Source organism: Xiphophorus couchianus, chromosome 18 (genome assembly GCF_001444195.1).
Source record: "Xiphophorus couchianus chromosome 18, X_couchianus-1.0, whole genome shotgun sequence".
Classification (NCBI taxonomy): domain Eukaryota; kingdom Metazoa; phylum Chordata; class Actinopteri; order Cyprinodontiformes; family Poeciliidae; genus Xiphophorus; species Xiphophorus couchianus.
This window is the reverse complement of record NC_040245.1, coordinates 18816504-18838817: the sequence shown is the minus strand read 5'-3', so window position 1 is coordinate 18838817 and position 22314 is coordinate 18816504. Positions and strand designations below refer to the sequence as shown.

The window sequence follows — 22314 nt, the reverse complement described above, 5'->3', positions numbered from 1 at the left end:
TGTTAAATGTTTTTTTTTTTTTTCCATTGTGAGTGTTTTTCTGATAGATTGTCCTCATAACAGTAGTTGCTTCTGGACAAGGGCATAAATGTTCCCAAAAACTCCCTCTCCCTTCCATGTACTGTAAATCTGGTTGCAACCAAGACTGATGGAAACATGTACTCTGATCTATCTCTGTCTCAGAAGTGTCAAAAAACCTTCATAGCGCTAATGCTAACACAACCTGTGATTACACTGTACAGATACTAAAGCTGCTGTTGGAGTTGCGAACATGCTGGTTTAGAGGGGACAGCTGAAGGAGGCATTTCATTTTCTCAATATTTGTGGAGGTATAAATCCCTGACAGAGCTCAGCAGCATGAGGGTGCACTGAGACCAAGGAGTTCATCCTCAAGATAAACACAGACAGCCTCACACTCTTGTCTACGCGAGCACACACACAAATGCACAAATAGACTGACTTTTAACACTTGTCTTCTTTTTTTCTTTCAAACACACACTCAGGTTGAATAATGGCCCCAGTGAGTAGGGCGCCTACGAGGAAAGCTGTCAGTTTAATTGAATCCAGTATTCTCTATTCTCCCTGCCTGCTAATTGATTCTGTCAGGCTCGTCTGCTTGACAAAGAGACTGACATTTTCCCCTGCATGGCCATGACTGTCACACAGCAAGTGACAGGGTGTGCTTGTCGGTGTGTTTTTTGAAATTGTTGACATGCTAATTTTTGTCCTTGCATGCTATTTATTTTGTGCTCTATAAACCTGACTGTGTCATTGTTTCGTTGTATGTTTTCAGAATATTTTAGGGAAAAAAATTAGCGAACAAAATTAGCTTACAATGGAAAATGTCAGGTACAATGTTAGTTATGTCACTTGCTTTCATTTAAATTTTTTGGTAGGTTTATAACAAGTAACATCAAGAAACTTTATACTCCAAAGCAGATATTGACGTGTTTGTAATCTATTCAAACCTTGCAAGAACAGGGCATTTTTGTATCTCTCCCAGGGCTACCAGGACTAAGTCACAGCATTCTGCTCTTGCAGCCTATGTTAAGAAGTTCTTTTCCATAATTTGGGTAAAACATAGATTTTTTCTTGTGTGGTGTTTCAGAACTTATTTTGCTAAAATCCTGAGGAGAAGCAACCTTAGAAGAAATAGTCACCCATGTCTCAATATGTTGCTAAGACTAGGCTGTAACATCCAAAACAATCGACCCAAAAAAATAGGAAACAGTATGCATTTTTTTAAAATTAAGGTAAACTTACAAGATACCTGTCTAGAGATTCTGGTCTCTAAACAGGTCATCAGTCCATCAAGGCAGTACAGCGACACTTAACTCTGTAAGCACACAGTCTAACCTAAGAGCAATTTGGCAAGACCAGTAAACTTAGCTTAACATCTGTCTAAATGGATTGTGGAAGGAAGCAGGAATCCCTAGAGAAAACCTATGCATACATAGAAAGAACATGCAAAAATCATGCAGAAAAGTTTCGGTCAGGTTTCAAATTAGGACCTTATTTGCTAAAATGCAGCAATACTAAACACTTTGCCACTACCAAAAAGTATATTTTAATGTCTAATTTTGCAACAGATGTTTCGTTGTGAACGTATCTTTCAGAACAAAATCAGCCTAATGAAATTTACTTCCTAGCAAAACTAGAATCAGATTGTCTAAAGACCCCATCAACATAAATCCTGTTTTCCAACACGGCACTCCATGTTTAGGATTTAATTGTGAGTTTAAGGTAAGTTGGACATTTTTGTGTCAGTGCTTGCTGGATTTCCCTGGGCCCTTAAATAATGCAAACCAGAAAAGGTGAGCTTGTTTAATACCAAGGAGACAGAAACTGTATTTGAAAAGATGCAAACTCATCAGTTTCTTATGCCTTGAGGGCCTTTTAATTAAGGGCTGTTTAAAATGTTGTAGTGGTTGTTGCATCAATTATGGTACTTCAAGTCAGCAAGCAATGTCTTGGCAAACAGGTGCCTGAGTCCAGTCCTCGACATACACTATATTCCAACATTTAGATGCATCCGTTCTTCTACACACCTGAATCAAATGAATGACGTGTTACGAGACATCTGTAGATTGTAAAAGATAATAAATAATAAAACAGAAAACGTAATAGCTTATTTAGGGACACATGAAGGTTATACCTGTCTGAGAAGAAACTGCTTGTATTCATGTTGAAATGATGGTCAGTGATGTAAAAAAAAAAAAAAAAAACTTTGGGCGGCCCACTTGTCAGTCACTGTCTTCCTCTTTTTTTTTTCTCTTGGAAGCAAGCTGTCTGTCATTCTGATTGTGTGCTTGTCCACCTGTTTCATTACTACATGTCCCTCAATTTTGTCCTTGTATCCCCTTTTGTTCTGCCTTCAGTCATCATCGGTCTTTGTGGTTGTTGAATTTCACTTTTCCTCCACACTGTATGCACACAGTACACAGGATGCACAAATAATCTCATATTAATCTCCACTCAGATTATCCTTTTCTGTTTGCCAGGGTGATGGACTGTAAGGCAGTGAGGAGAAAAGAAGAAAGATTAGAGTTTGGGGTCACTAGCTTATCTAGTTTAACCAAACACTGGACAAGATTTTCAGGTTATTTCACTGTGCTCCCTCAGACACTTTCAAAAAGTTAGAATTTGAAGGTAGGAATACCCCACAACACTTGATTCATATCCTTGATTCTGCACCTATTTGGCAAATTAAAAACAAAACAAAACAAAACAAAACAAAAACTGAGAATGCGTAGTAAATTTTACCACTGTGATCTGATTGGAAAGTAGATTAAAGCTCAGTACCAAATGTTTCGCTCTGGTGATTACTAAGCCTGTACCAGGATTTTTTATGGAATTCCTGGAATCTAAATACTTTTAATTTATTGTATTCAGAACTGTTGTTTTGTGACTAACATCGTGTATTTATTGTAAGGGAAACAACTTACATTCTTTAGAAAAAGCAAGTATAGCACATAGATATAGTTATCTTTGATTATATGTAGTTACCTCTCTCTCTCTCTCTCTATATATATATATATATATATACACTGCACAAAAAAATAAAGGGAACACTTAAACAGGTGTTTAACACTTAAAGTGTTCCCTTTATTATTTTGAGCAGTATATATATATATATATATATATATATATATATATATATATATATATATATATATATATATATATATATATATATATATATATATATATATATATATAATGTCTATCCACATTGGAAAGACATTTATTATCAGGCAAGTATATGCTGAGAAAATATGGATTCTTTAATTACTTGATAAGGGTCAGATTTTTCCACTATTGGTATTCAAACTGTTGTCCAGATGTAGCTTGATATAAATGGAGGATTTGAACCTAGCAGACAAGATCAAAAGTGGCACCATCCACAAACAAATCTCATGCAACGCTTCAAAAGGGCATAAACGACCAACCTAAGAATTACCAGGGAGGATTACCACAATTATTTATATTTGTTAGATGGCAGAACAATGGATGAATAAATTATTTAGAAAATGTTTATTTTTTCCTTCAATTATGTGCACATAATTTTCCTCAGAGGAAACGTCTCTAAGACCCTGTAGGCAGCTTTGCTTCCTCACAACTTTTTAGATCTACACAAAAATTGCCTACTTGGATGAGATCAGGGCCACTCTAAAACATTGACTTTGTTGTCCTTAGGCCATTTTGTAACTAATCTGGTTGTAAGTTTTGGCTCATTTTTCATATAGAAGATCCATTTGCTGCCAGGCTATTACTTCCAGCAGAATGTCTTGAGATGTTGGTCCCTACAAAGTTTTCCTTCCCCATGATCTTATTTACTTTGTGAAGTACACCTTTATTTTGTTAGATGATTTTTCACTTGCATGCAATAAAAATGCCATTTAAAATTGGAATATCATTAGATTACACTTCATTACTACATTAGATCACTAATAAACATTTTTAATACATAAAAGCTGAGTTTAATAGAAGGTATCATATTTAGCTGCTTAAAGATTATTTTCCTATGGTACTTTTAATCTGACGGACACGCCTAGTTGGAACACAGATTCCACTGAATCAAATATGACTGTGGATGACCATGAATTCTGATGTCTTTCCATGGTGGGAAGATATGTGGAGAACTCATTTCCCGGGGAGAGATCAATAAAACATCAACTGTGCAGTGAAAGACCTACTGCAATGCATAGTCTTAAAGTGTGGTCACAGTATACATCAATCCATCAACTCTACCAGCTTTTTCCTGCAGAGAGTCAGAGTCTATCCAAGTCTTCACACAGCAAGAGATACTGGGAAACCTTGGGCAGATTGCTATTGCATCACCGGACAAGCCCGCAGACAAAAACCTAAGGCTAACTTGGTATCACTGATTTATTCTCTGTTTGAACTGTAAAAAAAAAAAATGACAGAAAGAGGACAAGAGATAGAAAGAAAGACCATGCAATAATTGTGTTACCCACCTTGCCACATATTGTATAGCATTTATTTGGCACAACAAAACACAGTGTGTTTGAGTCAATTGAATATCTGGCATAGAAATTGACAGATCCACAAAAGGAAGTGCAAAAAAGAAGCATAATTTCATCAGACTCAACATGAAGCATATTTAGCTCAGGGTAATGTGTCCAAATCCAGAGCTTTGACTCTGTAAATTACTTTTGTACTATGAGACAAAGGAAATGTCTGTCCTTAGTTTCACTGTGACAGTAACAAATTCTGTACTGTTCATCTGTCATGTTTTAGGTAAAAACCGATTACTCTTATAATGATCTTTTGCAGAGAATGTAATAAGTAGCAGGACTATGTAATAAGTAGCAAACTAACAAATTCTATGTATAGAGTAACTATTATTTCTAATAAAAAATGAGGGGATTAACAATTTTTTTTTTGACTTAATGATCGTTTCTCTCTGACCTGTAGTTTAACAAGTGTGGTTGCAAATGTTTTTATTTACAAAATCTATGTTTGGTTAGTTATTTTGAGAAAAAGTATTAGATTTAATTTTCAAAATACAGTAAGTACCTGTCCAACAGTGCGCATTAGGAAGGGTTGCAGACAGCTTTTGGAGCGTATATGTAAAATGCAGGTGTACCAACTGACCTACTTATAACTGTGCCCAAATGCCATTTGTAGAGCCCATCCATGTTCCTGTGCCACCACTGGCTGTAATAAATGTACATCAGCAACTAGAAAGCTACATTGTGCATCCAAATGACAGCTTGGCCCCCAAGGTCTTTTCCACATCAAGCAGATGGATGTCACTTCCAGCCTGTCTGCCATACAAGAAAGCTATGCCACTCCAGAACTGATGCAGTATCTATGGATTGCCTTGCAATGAATTAATTAAAACTCTTCTAACACGCTCTTAATAATGATAATGAGGTTCATAATCACCATTGTGGTATTATGGAGCTTTTAGATCTATTTTCAGTGCAGCATTTTAAGCAGTAAAATTGGGCTCCTGGGACTTCTGGGTGAAAGAAGTGCAGACAGAATAGGAGTTTAAATTTAAACCTCGTTAGACAAAAATCAAGACATCGAATTATGTGCCTTTTTTACATTTTAAATGCAAACAGTTGGATGATGATTTGTTGTTATAGTAAAAGCCACAAATAATGACACTGAGGCTTTTCTTTCCTGCAGACTATGCACATTTCAAATGCCAAATCTCCACTTTAAATGTCCATGCTCAGTGAACAAAGAACCTTGCTTATTGCTGCAATTGTTAACATTTTATGGGAGCCATTTCAGGGTAGCAACCTGGAACCTACAATATATTTATTATTTAATGACTGAACACAATAGGTTCAGAAAGGGGGAGGGGAAGTGTAATATTTTCTTTTGTCTTGCCATTATATTTCACACCAGGCATGCCCAACGCTCCTGTTAAATTTTGCAGCTACGTCGGGTGATTTTAAAGGGAGGGAGAGGCATATTATGTATTTTCCAGGAACAAAGTGCCATTTTATAGCAAAATTAAGTAACTATGTTACCGTCAATTATAAAAGCAAACACAGTGCATTTGTAACAATAATCTCCACTTTACCTCAGAGGTAAAGTGGGTTCAATTTCACCACGGAACAAATTGTGACCACCCATTGCTGACAAACAAATTAGACTGATTCACAGGTGGCATTATGTCAATAGCTGCTGCTGCTAGTCTGGAGGAGCTGCGTGTGGAAGGCACAAGGGAGGGGTGCTATGTGGGGCAGAAACTAGGCTTGAGACGGCAACTACAAGGAGATGCTTTATGTAAACAGGGATAGCGTTGTGAAAGCAAGCGTTTTAGGCATCCTCAAATGACTGCCACAGGAGATTCAAAGATTTCTCAAACATGCATGAAAGAATCACAGCGGCACTTCAGGTATGTTTTGATGAGGGAAAAACATTATCACATGATATAAAGCTCAAACCGTTCCCTACACCCCAACCTTCCTTAACATTTAGTTTTGAATATTTTTCTATCCTTCAGCAACAGGAGAACTGTCTCTTCTGAATGAAATTCAATGTTCAGATGAAAATAAATCATTATCACCGTTTTCAGACATACTGTGAATGATTTGTAAGATTTTTTTCTGACGCTTACATGTAGTTATGCTTATTTGAAATTTATGAACACAGACAGGAGATAATACTACAAATTAGTCTGTGTTCTACACGCCATGATTAAAGTGGAAATAAGAGAAGCAGCTCTATATCCACTGCACCTGTTGGGAATCCTGCTGAGCTCTCCTGCCAGCTGGAAACTCTTCCAGGCTGCTTCAGCAGCACATCCTAGGTCTGTGGTCTGCGGTCTGCGGTGGATTGTACATTCAGATAGATGTATACGAAGGCTTGGCACTCCCTCCTGATGCCAAACAACATAATCTGGCTCCTCTGAATGGGGAGGAGCAAGCTTAACTCTAAAACCCGTTGGACGGTGTTGATCCCACAGTGTCACGGAAAACAATTTCAGTTAACAGGTGGATGGAATCTGTTTAGCTGACATAGCTGCATATAATCAAGGTGACAAATTCACTCATTTATGGTTCCAGTCACTATCCCTTGCCATGGTCTAGTAGTGTGTCTGAATATATGTCCTCTTTCTGAAAGGAAGCATTAACAATTATATTGAATAAAATTAATTTGCAAATTGCACCAAAAAAAGGTGGTAGCTCCAGCTAAGCTGTTTTTGGCTCTGTTTTTTAGATTCAGTGGATCTTGTAACAGCAAGTTGTCCGTGTTTGTGGCTGTTTCCCAACAAAGTAAAGTTTGGTTAAAATTTTGAAACAAATTAAAAGTCTATTTAGTGTATGGCTTTCTGTAAAGTCAAGGTAGGACAGACGATTGAACAAAGGTAGATGATGTTAGAAACATCTTTAAAATGATTTTTTTTTTTAATTTACCATGCGCAGGGAAGAACTACATAAAACTCCGCAAAAATGAGGAGGAAAAGCTGTTTAATTTTTAACCATTACTGAAATAATTCTGAGAAGGCAGTATGAATTAGCCCTTTATTCATTTTCCAACATCTTACCAGATAACATGTTAAGTTGCCCACTCAAAATATATATGTAAAAAATTTGCTTTTGTGTATCCGTTGGGTGAAAATATATTTCAAGGCAATTTCAAGCCTGTTTTCTGTTCTGTCAAAGAACATATAACTGCAGGAATTTCTTCAAACAAGCCTGTATAAACAAACACTTTTTACAAATAAATAACTTACCTATAATGTTCTAAGAAATTTGGAGTCTGAAAGACAACTGTCAGTAAGACGAGGTTTTTGAAAACCTCCTGGTTAATACAGAAGGATTACAATTTCTGTTGCGGTGATCAACCTCACAGCTCATCTACCGTATTTTCCAGGCTAGGTGTCATACCTGAGTATAAGTAGCACAAGTCCAAAAATGTCTCATGAAGAGGAAATCATACATAAGTCACTTCGAAGTATAAGTCACATTTATTTAGAAATTGTCAAACGTGAAAGGGATCTCCAGGTCCAGTTGCCCTACAGTTGCCTTAAGTTAAATAAATATGAATTAATGGATGACCTAGAATTAAAATCTTAATGTTTTACTTTTATTTTCAATTTCATTCCTATATAGCTCAGTCTTTCTACCTGACCGATACATGAAATTCCACAATTACAAAACACACAAGCAGGCATGCCTAAGGGCACACACAGAAAACAGGTCACACTTGTAATAGCAACAGATCTGTAGTCAGCTGAGAGCACAACCAGCCAGCCAGCCTAGTGACATTACTATACTGACAAGTCCCAATATGGTTGAATCAAAAAAAAATAAACTACCCAGACTGTATCTAATTTACGCAAATGTCACACTATTCATTTCTCACTGCAGAGCAGACCAAGTAAAATGTGAACTGCTTTGGGAATGGAAGCATACTTTTTTGTCCCTTTGCATATGTATATTATATTAGGGTTATAAATGGAAATTGCAGGTGTAAGAAGAGACTAAACTTACAAATTTCTCTTAAAGCCAGTATTTCCAAGTCTTTATCCTGGCTCAATGTGAAAAGGCGAGGATAGCATAGGGGGTTGTGTGGACAACCTGCTGCTTTTATGCCTTTGAGGCGTAAAGTAAGGTAAGCCCGCTATTGGGCAATTTATTGTGTTGAGCCATCTTACCAATTTGAAGGTGTGCTGCAACAATTAGATGGTCGGTATGGCAAATTTACAGCAAAATCCCATCAGGATCTGGGCAGCTAGGTCCATCACGATGACGATGCAAACACAGATTGTCTGCTGAGACAGCACAAAGTATCAGACTGCAGCCAAGGGTATTTGCAGTTCTAGTGGAAAATAGAACATGTCACACATCACCAATGTGTTTAGCTTACCCATAAAGGAAGATGCCCAGTACTCATTTTATGCATGGCCCTCTAGTATTTATACCTGACCAAATTGCATCCCTCATTTAGTTTCATGAGGGTGGCAGGATTTCTGAAAGGTTTCTAACTTTGAACACCAAAGCCTTGTTTTGTGTTAATAGACAGCCAGCTGCAGTTGAGAGCAATTGGTTTTATGGCTTAATGGCAGAACACTTTTGTGACAGGGGCTACTATAATATTTAAATTTGTATCATTGACATGGTATTATTGATATAATTACTTTTACTGGCTTCTTTATTGGTTACACCCATTAAATTTGTTGTTAGCGCAAAGAGCCAATCAGCCGTTTCATGGAAGCAACTGAGTGCATTTAAGCGCTAATGTATGATGTGTGACTTGTTGAAGTTTAATCAGAGCATAGAAATCAGGAACACATGTAATTAAAATTAGTTTTAAACTATCAAAGACTTCAAAGGCCTGCATTGGAATTTCATGTACAATTGTCTCCAGTTTGATAATGAGAATGATAAAAAATAAATAAATAAAATAGAAAATTCAGCACTGAAGGAAAATGCCTCAAAGTCAGAGGCAGAATTTGGGAGCAAAAGCAAAAAATTCATGTTATCGAACAAAGGAAACTCAGGCTACAGTTAGCATAGGCCACCGAAGCATGAAAAACAAATATCAAGACTCCTTGTTCGAAGCAGTCTTGATTTCAGTTGAATCAATAGGAACAGAATTTGGGCAAACACAATAAAAGCATGGCTCCATGTTGCTAGATTAACATTTCAGGCATGTTGTGGTGATGATGTGATGGCATAGGGGACCTTTTATTATTCCTTGGGCCCCTGAGCATTGCTAAATGCCACGATCTGAATATTGTTGCCAACCAGGTCTATTCCTTTATAACCACAATGTTCCCTTCATCTGATGGTCACTTCTTCTAGGATACGTCACCACGTCACATAGTGTTCAGTGCTCAGAGCTTTTCAAACTGGTTTCAATACAGAAGAGCACATTTTTGTTTTACACCAGCAGATCAAATCAAGAATATGCAGTTGACAAATCTGCTACTGTATGATGTTAGCATGTCAATATAAACTATAATCTCAGGAACATTTCTGACACCTTAATAAACTTGTTGAATATAGGGTTAAAGTCATTTTGAAGGAAGAATGGGTCAAAACTGTGCGTACCTGGAAAGTGGCCGATGACTGTACACATAATAAACTTCCTACTTAACCCAAGAGCTTTCCTTCTTAATTGCAATAATAACAATGTAATCACTTGATGTAAAGATGCTCAAGGTCGTGAAGTTACATTATTTTAGATGTTTTTAAGAGAGATGTTGTTGCAGCTTTGCCAAATAAGAGCTTAGAGGAAAGCTTTGATGTCTTTCTGTAGACTTGAATAATATGTCTTGCTGCATCTGCTCTGAGCTGTGGGAAAATGTTTATCAAGATAATGAGCTCCCAAAACTACTTTTTAAATATGTATGGTGCACTGATTTTTGAATAACACTGTAAATGACTGAAAGTCATGTTGCAATAGAGTATGACAAAGCAAATTATCTAGTTGTGTAGAGTTATGCCTTCAGGAGAGAGATACTTTCAAAGGCTGAAGACAAGAGACTGGAGAGGACTTGAGAGATAGGGCAAAATTATACACCATGAGATTATGATAACAGTGAATGAGGAGGGTCGTGTCACAAGTGTAGCCAATCAGAGTGACCCCAAATCTACTGACTCAGATTCTCAGGGAAGGTGTATCTCAGGGAGTGGCTCATCTCTTCAGAAAGGTCAACGTGACAGGGCATGCAGCACCTGAGCTTCAGAAGGAAAAGTCCCCACAGAATGATTAACAGTGTTGCAGGTATGTTTATTACTAAAGCTCATGACATCAAATCTCACCTCCTGACTTGTAAATTACCTAATGACTGCTCTGTTCTTCCAAAAATCGCATACGCTGACACTTTTTTGATTGACTTTTTTATGTTGTATTGTGTAATTTTTTTTTAAAGAAGAGTCAGTTTTAAAGAATAGTCAGTTCAATCACATGTGCTTGAATATCATTTTTCAATGATTCAGTGTTTATTGTAAGTCAGTAAATAACTAAACGTTTATTCATGTTGAGTTCACTTTTTTATTGCAGTATATCCACACAAATGGACCTGGTGTGCATGTTGCTGGAGCTGTGCTGTCAAACCTTTGCCCTTCTCGTCTCTGGACCACCTGCTCTGGTGGAATAATTGGCACATTAAACTATTTAAAAACACCCAGGGCACATTCTCATCAATATGCACTGGGCGTTTTTGCTTAGATCAACAGTCACAGCCCAAATCTCAGGATGTGACTCTGTGACAGCGTGTGTGGAAGTGAAAGAGTGTGTTTGTGTATTGTTGTATGCATTTTAGCTGCTTGAGGCCTGATTGATGGACAGTATTAAAAAAAACCCCCAAAACATCTTGCTGTCAGTCAAGCCAGTAAAATTCAGACATAAAAACGTCAGGCTCAAGGAAGCACACTGATGGGAGTGTAGGGGTGTGTGGGGGTGTGCGTGTGTGGGAGTGTGCATGTATGTGTGGCATTGTATTTGATACAGAGTAAGGGTCATTTTTCCAACAGATAGTATTTAGTGAGGGTTGCCTGCTCCTTATTGGGTCCAACAGGTTTCTGGTGGCCCTGTTGACTATTTTCAACAAAAAGTGTTTGATGATTCTGTGATCTCGCCCCAATATCGTAATACTGTAATTTTAAGAGTTTGGTCATTGTTCAATTTCCAGAGTCAGTTATACCTAAAAACAAGAAGCTGCCTAATAAATATGCACACCTTTATATAGGGTGTTCACCTCCGTAAGCCACACCCTCTCTCATTACAGACATCTGTTACGCTTAAATCCTTTATGCATTCAGGTTTATCCAGCCTGGAATTATAAAATATGCATATAAAAAAAGATTACATGGCCAAAATACTGACTTCATTTATAATAGTGCACACAGTGTAGTATATTCGCAGGGTATGGAAATAGCAGCTGCACTCCAAACATGTGCATTCTCTCCCTCTTGAAAACATATAGATGCAGCAGTCAGCAGTGCAGCACCCCTCGTTTCTTTACTGTTTAGAGCAAGTGCCTCTAATGCAGTATTTCCCAACTCTGGTTCTCAAGACACACTGCCCTACATGTTTTAGCTATTTCTCTGCTTCACCACAACCCTTCGCTGTCCTAGTCTAAGATAAGACAATAATAAAATGCTTAAATAATTAAATCAATTAAAAATATATGTTGTCACATGATTCCTACTGTAACAAGAAGAATCTGTAACATCAGACAAGGACGACAGCTACATTGTACACAGACACAGCTTGTGACTGTCACAAATTATATGATTTTCATATTTAACTTTTTTCAATGTGACAGCCCTATAAACTCCACCGTCTTCTTTTGAGAATGTTTAACTTGAATACCCAGTGTCTTGCTATTTATGTTCAGCATAAACCCAACATGGTAAAGGCTCAGTTGACCCACACAATGAAAGCAGGACAGCCAATTAAAACTAAACTAAAGTGTAGTCTATCTGCCTGGCTCACAAGAGTTCGTGGGAATTCTTGCATGTTATAACTAAAGGGCAACAGCTTTGGGCTCCAAGAGCTTTCTGGGAGAATCTCACATTCTACAATTTGTGTCACATGAGCACAAGCATGGAACACTCCAGCAGGCTTCAGAATGTACAAATTTCTATACAGTGCAATAAATGTCATGTTTAAAACTGTATGGTTCAGGATCAGTAGTAATAGTGTTGTCCTATTTCTGCATAAATATTTGCTGAACTGCATAAAATAGATGGAGTCACAGAAGTGTCAAAAAGTGGCCTTCTGAATGACTAATTTGTGTTCAGATACAGTGCTTATTAAAAGTATTCTTGGAGATTGACTGGGAACAATCCTTTTCAAGTTCAGCCACAAATGCACTATGATATTGTGGTCTTGACTTTGACTTGGCCGCTCCAGAATATCTACCTTGTTATGTTGAGACCACTTCTGTGTAGCTTTAGCTGGATGCTTCAATTTGTTGTCTTGCTGGAAAATACATGTTCTCCAAAGCCATAGTTATCTTTCAGACACTAACAAACTTTCCTCCAGAATTTCCTGATATTTTGCTGCATTTATTTTATTCTAACTTTGAATGCCTTCCAGGGCCTGCTCCAAAGAAGCATCCTCACAACATGATTCTGCCACCACTATTCTTCACAGTGAGGATCAAACTGGGAATGTTGTGTTTGTGATGATGTGTCCACCAAATATAACGTCTTGTCCGACAGCCAAAAATCTCCATTTTGGTCTCATCAGATCAAAGAACTTCCTTCTACTTGACCACAGAGTCTTTCTGAGTCTTCTTCAACACTGACTGTGGAAAATCTGGGTAACAGTTGTTGTATGCAGTCTCTAGATTCAGAAGCTTGTGAAGATGACCTGATCTAGGCAGATTTGCTCATGGGCCATATTTCCATTTCTTGATGGTGGACTTAACGAAACTTCAGGGATATTCTGTGCGTTAGAGATTTTTTTGTTTCCATCCCGTGTCCTACATTCTCAGTAATCTCTTCTCTGATTTGCTGAAGTTTTCTTTAGTGTTCATGCTGCAATGATAGCCAGGAATACTTATTTATCAGAAAATGGACCTTCCAGACATGGGTGTCTTTATTTGACAGTCACTTGAGACACAATCACTGCACTTAGGTGATCTGCATTCCTCTCCTTTTGAGACTACTATCACCAATTAGTTGGACCTCTGTTGAATCAGGTCATTTAAAGGGGGTGAACATTTATGCAATCATATTACTTATTTTTGCCATTTGTAAAATTCAGTTTTGACTTTTGACAATACATAGTGAAAGAATTGTCTGACAGTTTTGTAAAAGCAGAAAAAGGGCAAAATGTCCAAGTTGGTGAATACTTTTTATGCCCACTGTATTCTACATTTTCTTTTGTAATGAAATGTAGGTAGTTGACTCATAGCCTAGCTAATTAGATAACTACAGTAAATTATACTAAATAATATTATCCTAATGTTGCTGTATTAGAAGCAGTTACATTCTTAAAGTTAACCTGCCATTAGAATGTCTTAAATTTTACAGACTGATCATTCATTTCAAACCGTACAAGAAGGAGAATAAGGGTTCTGGAACAGTTTTAGTGAGCGGAGAATATGCAGCGATGGGGCCATTACTACGGCTGTTCTGTATTCTGGATGATGCATGTGCTGTGACAGATTGCTCCATGTCACAGCCCATGGGGAAGCTGTGTTGCTCCCCAGTTCCAACTGACCACAGTGAAATCTCATTGGACTCTCTGTGGGGATTATAAATAGTCTCCTGATGCTGTGCTGGAGTTTGCATTATTGACTTTCATTAACACCAGGAACAAACAGCAAATTGTTAAGAGGACAATGTAGTATATTGCAGAACTACTTACTGAACTTGAGCCTGTATTTGCATAATAGGGATAGGAATAATAGGAACCCAAAAAAGAATAAAATATAATAATAATAATAACTTTCAAAATTATCATTATTTACATATAGTTATTTCAAATGCCTTGTGTTTTAATTGTCCCCTTTACTTGCACATTTCTGTATAAATTATCACTGTCCTGTTTTGCTTGTTAGGCATTCTTTGTTCATTTATTTTCTTTACTTTATCAATAAAGAGCAAATACCACGTGCGGACTGTGGAGAAAAACAATTAACTTACAACGTAGCTCACCACCATTTGCATATGACAGGGTGAATAGCTGAATGTAGTGTAAAGTGCTTTGGAGTCCTCTGGATTAAGTAAAGCACTATCCAAGTACGTACACAGACTATTTACCATTTCACTCTGGTCTTCTAGTTCAGGTCTACTCTGCATCCCCAGAATCAGAACCAAACATGGAGAAGTGCCAGTATTTTTTATGCTCCTTTAATCTGAAAGAAACTTCCAAAAAAATGCAAAATTGCTAAAAGCTCGGAGGTCCTTTGAATTAGGGATGTCCAACGTCAGTCCTAAAGGGCTGGTGTCCTGCCTGGTTTAATTTGCTCCCTGGTTCAACACACCTGGATTAAATGGCGGCTAGTTAGCAGACCTCTGCACAACACTGACACGCTGAAGAGGTAGTAACTACCACCAGTTAAATATAATAAATGTTCTCTCTTACTAACCCACAAATGAGATTGTAAACTTTTAAAGTAAGAGAAGTGATATTTAAATTTTTACTTCTTATTTCAGATGATTACCTCCAAAGCGTTATGGTTTTTCTCTGACATTTACTGATGTACTGTACTTACATTTAGGCTCATTTTTCCATGCATTACTTTTATTTGTACCTCATTAACATAAACAGCTCTCCAGTCACTTTCAAAGCAAGCCCAGAAGTTGGTTTTGTAACAAATATTGAAACTCACTCCTATCTCCATGGAAATTTAATTATAATCTGTCACGACTTTTACATAATGTGTTTTGAGTCAGACTGTTCAGCTCCTGAGGGCACCTTTACACACCTCGCCTTGCATTGTGAGAAACAAAGAAAGAGTCTTTACAACATCACAACTTTCAAGTTTAATCAAAAAAGATATTGTCAAAGAATTAAAAGAAGCACAGCAGTTTGACGATTTCAGATGAGAATAGATTTTTTGGACCACAGGATAGTGACTTATATTTAGCTGAAATCCTCTAAAAATATATTTTCATCAAACATTATAGGGAAAACCACAATTCCTCATGTCTGGGAATGCAAATAGAGATGTTTTTATCTTCTTTTTCTGTTCTTATTTCCTTTTCACGTCTGAGAATTCCTTCCCAAATCTGCTATCACATCATCTTGTTGCCCTCCAGCAAGAAATAACGAAGATTTTCTGGCCCAATTTTGATCAGGAAATAAGTGTAGGGATTCTTTCACATCAGTTCACAACCACACAAGGTCACACACAGACACACACTCAGAAAAACACACAAAACATTCTGCCAAGGTATACTTCCTGGATTGTGGTTTGGTGCCATCACTACTCTTGGCACTGAGACTGGGCCAGGCAATTCCACGCTGCCCACAGGCTTTCGCAAACACAAACATAAATGCACTCACTGACTTTCCATCCAATGTTTTTTGCTCTGTACTATGTTGTAAAGCCTGTCTGTCTCCACTGAGAGGGGAATATAAATTTACAGCATGATCATGCGAAAGATAGTAAAGAAGATTTATGTCACTATGAGGAATATGCGACTGAGGCAAAAGGAAAATGTAACAGTGACATATGGGTTTTTGACACGTCTCCTAGTTATTCTGTATGTAACAACCCCCAGAGGAAATGCAGATAAAATGAGTATGAAGGCAAAAGGTACATGAAAAAAAAGTACTGCTATATATTATCATGGTGATTTCTCTGGTGGATTCCACCAGCAAAAATGTTCAGTAAAATTTTATATGATTTGTTTACTTCTTGGGATGCAGAAGAAAATGCTAACAAAGGGAAGAATCAGGATGGTTTAATCAAACACTGATTGTTTCTGTAGTTTTTGCAAGTGTTTGTCGGATCACAGAAAGATGAATTCCAGCTCAGTGGGGAAATAAGGCCAGTGCGGTGGCTGTTGTGCCTCAGGCAGCAGTGCATGAAACATGTAATGACACTTTATGTATCTTTCATATTTTATCACAGATAATAAAACCATAACTTCTTTAAACATCTGATGTCTTAAGGTTCTTATTTCAATAGCCCAGGCTTATCAAGCTCATCGGTGTAATGCAGCAGCAAATAGACATGTTAGGTTCTATGTAAACTTGGATTACAGGAGGTACTTTTGAACAACCAAAATGGTTGAAATAGTTGATGTACATATTTTTGTCTATATATTTCTTATTGAATATATTAACAGTCGTATTAAATATCATATCTTGGGACACTATTTAGACATTGTAGCAGTTTAGCAGTTACAGAATTATGTACACTTGTACTTGAATTTACAAAAAGACTTAAGACATTTTATTTATTTATTTATTTAGTTTGTTTGATTTTAAGACTCCTTAATCCATGAGCTTTCATCTTCAGCCCTAACAAAGCAAAAACAATTGAAATACCCTTAGGCAAATAAGGTTAGGGCTAAAAATGAGGGGCGGGGATGATATGGGTTTCAGTCTGAATCATGGCAATGGCTTCAACAGGTCAGTAATGCCTTTGCTACCAGCCACCTTCTGCTGGCTCAGATGCAGTTAAACAGATTAGTCTCAACAATAAAACTAACTGCTCATCGTGTAGGTGTTCTTCACGCTGCCAAAAGAGCTCTGACTCATCAGAGCATGCTCAAATACTAAGTGGAGGTGTCCTCTGGTGTCTGCTAACCGGACTTTACAAAGCATTCCTTTGGGTGTTATGGGTTGTTTTTGTTTGTGTGGTTTGCTTCCCACAGAAGATCCATTCAGCTTCATCTAGTAGTGCAATGGTTCCCAAACCTAATTCTCAGGTATCCCTGCCCTTCATATTTTAGATGTGACTCCGTTCCAGCACACCTGATTCAACTAATTGCATGACCTCCTCTGCAGCCACCAAATGCTGTAGAAGCCTGTTCATCTCCCACTTATTAAGGTCAAGTGTTTGGAAGCAAGGAGGCATCTAAAACATCTAAAACATCTAAAACTTGAGGATTAGGTTTGGGAAGCACTGATATAGAGTGTTTGGAGATCTTTTTTTAACCATTACTAAGTAGGATTTGCAGAGCCCATAACTACCATGTGAGGTGATTTCAGGGAGTTAATGAGACGACAAGAGTCAAAGATACATCAATGCAAATGCTCTTGGCTTTTTCAGCACTACATTTCCTTATAACAAGATGGAATTACTTGTCTAAGGTTTAAATTCTAAACTTCATCAATATAAATTGACCTAAAACAAACGCTGCAGTATTGATGTTACATGCATGTATAAATATTTTTGTAAATTAATTACTTGGTTGTATGGAAATGTGTTTCAAGCTTAAAACCCAACACATTTGTTTAATTTATACTGGTTGCAAATAAACACTCATTTTATTTGTCTGCTTTCTTTAATATGACGTGAACATGCAAAGCGTCTATCTGTAGATGCACTGTTTTAAATATTCTTTTTCCCTACAGTGTGCATGGTGGTTCAATCATCTCACTGACATCATCTCTTGCCTTTGTCTTCTGCAGGATGATTCCATCCACCACCAATGATTTTCTTGTCCGGGACCTTGCTGCAGGACGCAGCTACGATCTCTGTGTCCTGGCTGTATTTGATGACATCATCACATCACTGACTGCAACGCGACCTCTGGGCTGCCTCTCATTCACCACAGACACTGAGTTCAGTCAGTGTCAAGCACTTCATAGCCACTTCTTGGGTGGCACTATGATCATCATCATTGGAGGAATTATAGTTGCATCTGTGCTGGTTTTCATCATTATTTTAATGATCCGATACAAGGTTTACAGTCATCAAGGCACTGGCCATGGAAAAGCAACCATTGCAGGGACAGCGCCAAGGCCACAGAGCAACGGACAAGGAGGCAGCCAGGTTCAAGTCCTTCCTCACTCTGCCTCAAAGATGACAGACAGTCAGGACGAACAGGTGCTGTTGCCTTCTAGGGCTATGTCACCTAGCAACACTACGAAAGACACTGTGGCATTGGTCGAGGAGGAGAGCAGCGAACAGAGCGTCATGGCAAAGACAGACTCCTTGGCTAATGAGGAGTTGCTCTCCCCAACCAAGGCCCGCTTCTCTTCCAGGGTTTCCATTGAGATGAAAATAAGACCATCATCTGTCACCAAAGATCCCTCATCTCCCATGGAACTAGCAGGTAGTAGAACCATAGAAAGACAGAAAGATAAAACTAAATAGACATAGAAAGTACCAACCAGCAGAGCATAGAAGAAAGTGCTTAAAAGGAGTGAAAAAAAAGAAGTTGACAGAGTAAAGGTGGGTGGGAAAATACAAAGAAGGGACACAAATAACGTCAAACAGAGAGCGATGTAGGAAGACAAATAGACAATGTGCAATTCAGAGAGTGAAATTGAGCAAGATAATAACAGAGAAAAACGCGAGAAACTGGGTGAGTGTGTGCGAGAATGGAAATGAGAGACACCATCCTTGTGCACGTACTAAATATGAGACAGAAGGTGAGACAACCTTTTGTTTTTAGTGCTACAGTCGGATCTTAAGTCCTACTTAACACATTCTCTTTGAAATGCCGCGCTATGCAAGAAAAATTTACTTAACATTTATAGTTAATCTCATTACAGAAAAAGATCTGTGATGAGTCTTCTCCAAGCTTTGTCGTCTCTGTTTTGCTAACTTGCTTTTTGGATTTTGTTTATTGACTCCTAAGGGAGAAAGATAATTCTATATATCCATAAGCTGCTAACGTGTATGACATATCTGAATTTACTTCACTTACTCAAGTTACATGTATGTGGTAATGTGATGTTTTTGCCACAAGCATTACTTGGCAGTTTGTCAGACAATACTAATACTATAGTCAGATGAAGCAGAAATTACTGAGATGAGTCTGAAGGAAATAGGGATAATAGGGCAAAAGTCAGCCTTTCAGACAGTGCATTTTAGGACAGGACTTAGGTGCTTTTGGACTGTCTCTATGTGATTGTGCAAAGAAAATAGGGGCTAAAATTAACCTTCCTTGGTCACTTCTCCAAGCTAACACACATGATAGTGACAGCAGGTACACTTGTTCAGTTGTTTCCAAACACAAATGGCAAACAGCCACTCAGAGCAGCAACTCAACACACTTATTTACCAGAATTTGGCAAACACAACTTGCTGAAGTTCAGACCAGACATACAGAGATGATTTAAGTGCCATTAAACATGCATGGTAGTTTGAATATTAGAAAATGCTGAGCCACTCAGATTTACATGCACAATCTCTCAGAAGGGTCTCTATGTGATTGGCCCGAAAAAGTCACGTTATTCAGTACGTTGCAAATGTGCTGGCCAAAAGTAATGATCAATGCCAAAGATCAGAAAATAATGCTCACCAAAACTACAGAATAACAGGCTAGACCAACATTGACAGGTCTCACAGTCTCCGATTATTGTTCACAATTTAACAACCATAATCTTACCACTGTGAATACTTTCTAGCCAATAAAGCTACTTAAGACAGGGTAATGCACCATGTCATAAAACTGAGTAATGAACATAACAAATAATTCACTATACTCCAGAGTTTCCAAAGTCCAATTCAGTAGAGAACCTTTAAAATCTTTTGGAACAGAACATTTATATTATGGACATTAAACTAAGAAATCCGCATGAACTGCGAAAAACTATTATGGACACCTTGTTCAATCTGAGCCATAAAAAAATAAGACAATTCTAAAACCAAAAGTGGTCCACAACTGGTACTATTAGGATGTAATAAAGTGTTGAGTGTGTATATCCCTGGATTTGGCACCTAAATGTTGGTTTTGCAGACCTTTAGAATGGGTTATGCTCAATACCCACACCTTAAAATATATCCTGCTGAGTTCTAATTCATGCCAGCTTCCTTGATTAAAACTTACATCTCTGTAAGACATAACCAGCTTGATTGATGAGTCATAAATGAGCAGATAGGGGTTTATTTTATTTTCCTTTCTAGCAGAGCTAAAACCCAAAAATGGGTTTATGATAGAGACTATTATTTAATGAATCTTCCTTAACATTTATTAAGCAATGTTCAACATGAAAAATTAAAGAAAAAATGTTATGAATATCTTATGTTTGGATGTTTACAGACAAAGACCATTTAATAAATCTTTTTAAAAAATTAAGAACATAGATGCTGAGACTAAACAAAGCATTCTACAATTTGGGTACACTTCTATGTAAATTGTCAGCCCAACAAAAACTTTCATCTAGCTCCTATTAAGATGGCAGCTGGATGCTATCTTTAAGATGGCATCTCTTTTGTGATCACAGTCTTGCAAATTTAATGGGGATCCAGCTGACTCACAAAGTCAAGTACACAATAACATTTGACTTACAAGGCAGTATTTTCACAAATGTGCCACTCCTACAGAAAGAGATCTACTGTAGGAGTAGATCTCTTTTTACTAGTACTAGTACTTTTACTAGTACTTTCTGCAGTATGCTCTCATCATGAATTGATCATAGAACCAAAAATCAAAATAAAGCAATCTAAAGCTAGCGGCATTTTCTTTCATGTGATGTTGCAAAAACTTACAAACCTTAAGAAGATACCCCAGCCATGACTCCTTTTACTGCTATCAGTCTTCCATATCTACTTTAGCCATTCTCAATTGAGTAACTGGGTTGCCAGGATTTGATAATAGGTTTATAAAAATTACTAGAATCCAATTCTGCTTTTGAAGACCGGCGTCCTTCATGTCTTACGAGTCTCCCTGGACTCGGCTACTTTCAATAGTCTAAATAGGATATTTTGAAAATTATATTGAAAAAAATGTATTTTGAGTATTCTCTTTTTTGAAAGCTTTCAGAATTAGCTTGCGTTGCTTAGCTTTGCTTTGTTCAACTTTTCTGGAAACCAGCTACAGTTGAGTATAACGTTAACTCGATGGCATTTAAAAGAAAACAGTTTGTTTTGGACATGTATTGAAAAAATGGAAACCACAGCTGCAACCCACAAAAACTTTCAGTTAAATTATACAGCACTGTTTGTCAAAGTGTGTATCTACTGATTTATAATTAAAATTCTGAGCTAAAAATATTTAACTAGAAAAATACACACAAGATTTATATGACCTTGGACAGTGGGACCATGATAGATAATGAAAACATGCCTCTGTGGCACCTATAAATGTCCTATTACCAAAAACAAATTGAAAATGGTTCAGTTGTTGTAAATGTCAACACAATACTCAGAATAATACTGATTTAGTCTGTTATTCACTCATAAAAACTTGATACACACAAAGTGATGTAGTTTTTATTTCTGGTAATTTCACAAATAACTAACAGTTACTAGAAAACAAAATTTTATATCACAAAAAAAAATAAGATGAATACGGGTAACTTTTAACAGATAAATGTTGTGCTTTGACCATGTTGTGGCAAGTGTAATAATGTTGGAAGACAGATGACAATTGTTTAGGCGTCGTTGATAAACACCACAAAAAGAACAAGACACTAAAGGTCCTGGTCATTCACAGAGTTCTCTATCCAAGTTTATTACTGAAAGTTGAGTGGAAGGAAAACATGTTGCAGAAAAAGTGCAGTTTACAGCAGGAATAGCCAGAACCTTAAGATAATTGTGAAAGAAAAAAACTTTTAAGAGTCCTACAACCTGGATTCACAGTCCAGGTTATAGGCTATAACTGTTGCATTTTCTGTGTTAAGGCATTCCTGAATTAGAAACAGCATCAAACAAACAGCAAATCATGATCACAATGCATATTTCTTTTGTAGCAGACAACATTCTGAACTAATAGTTACTTATGTAAT

General features: G+C 37.3%; 1 protein-coding gene across 2 annotated transcripts in view; it reads left to right on the top strand.

Moving 5' to 3' along the window:
* Positions 1 to 22314, top strand: part of LOC114133426 (leucine-rich repeat and fibronectin type III domain-containing protein 1-like protein) — a 176573-nt gene that overhangs the window by 139537 nt on the left and 14722 nt on the right. For both annotated transcript variants that reach the window (XM_027999322.1, XM_027999321.1), the window contains one exon: positions 18046 to 18692. In XM_027999322.1, coding sequence (XP_027855123.1) covers positions 18046 to 18692 — 647 coding nt within the window. The remainder of the gene's footprint in view (positions 1 to 18045; positions 18693 to 22314) is intronic.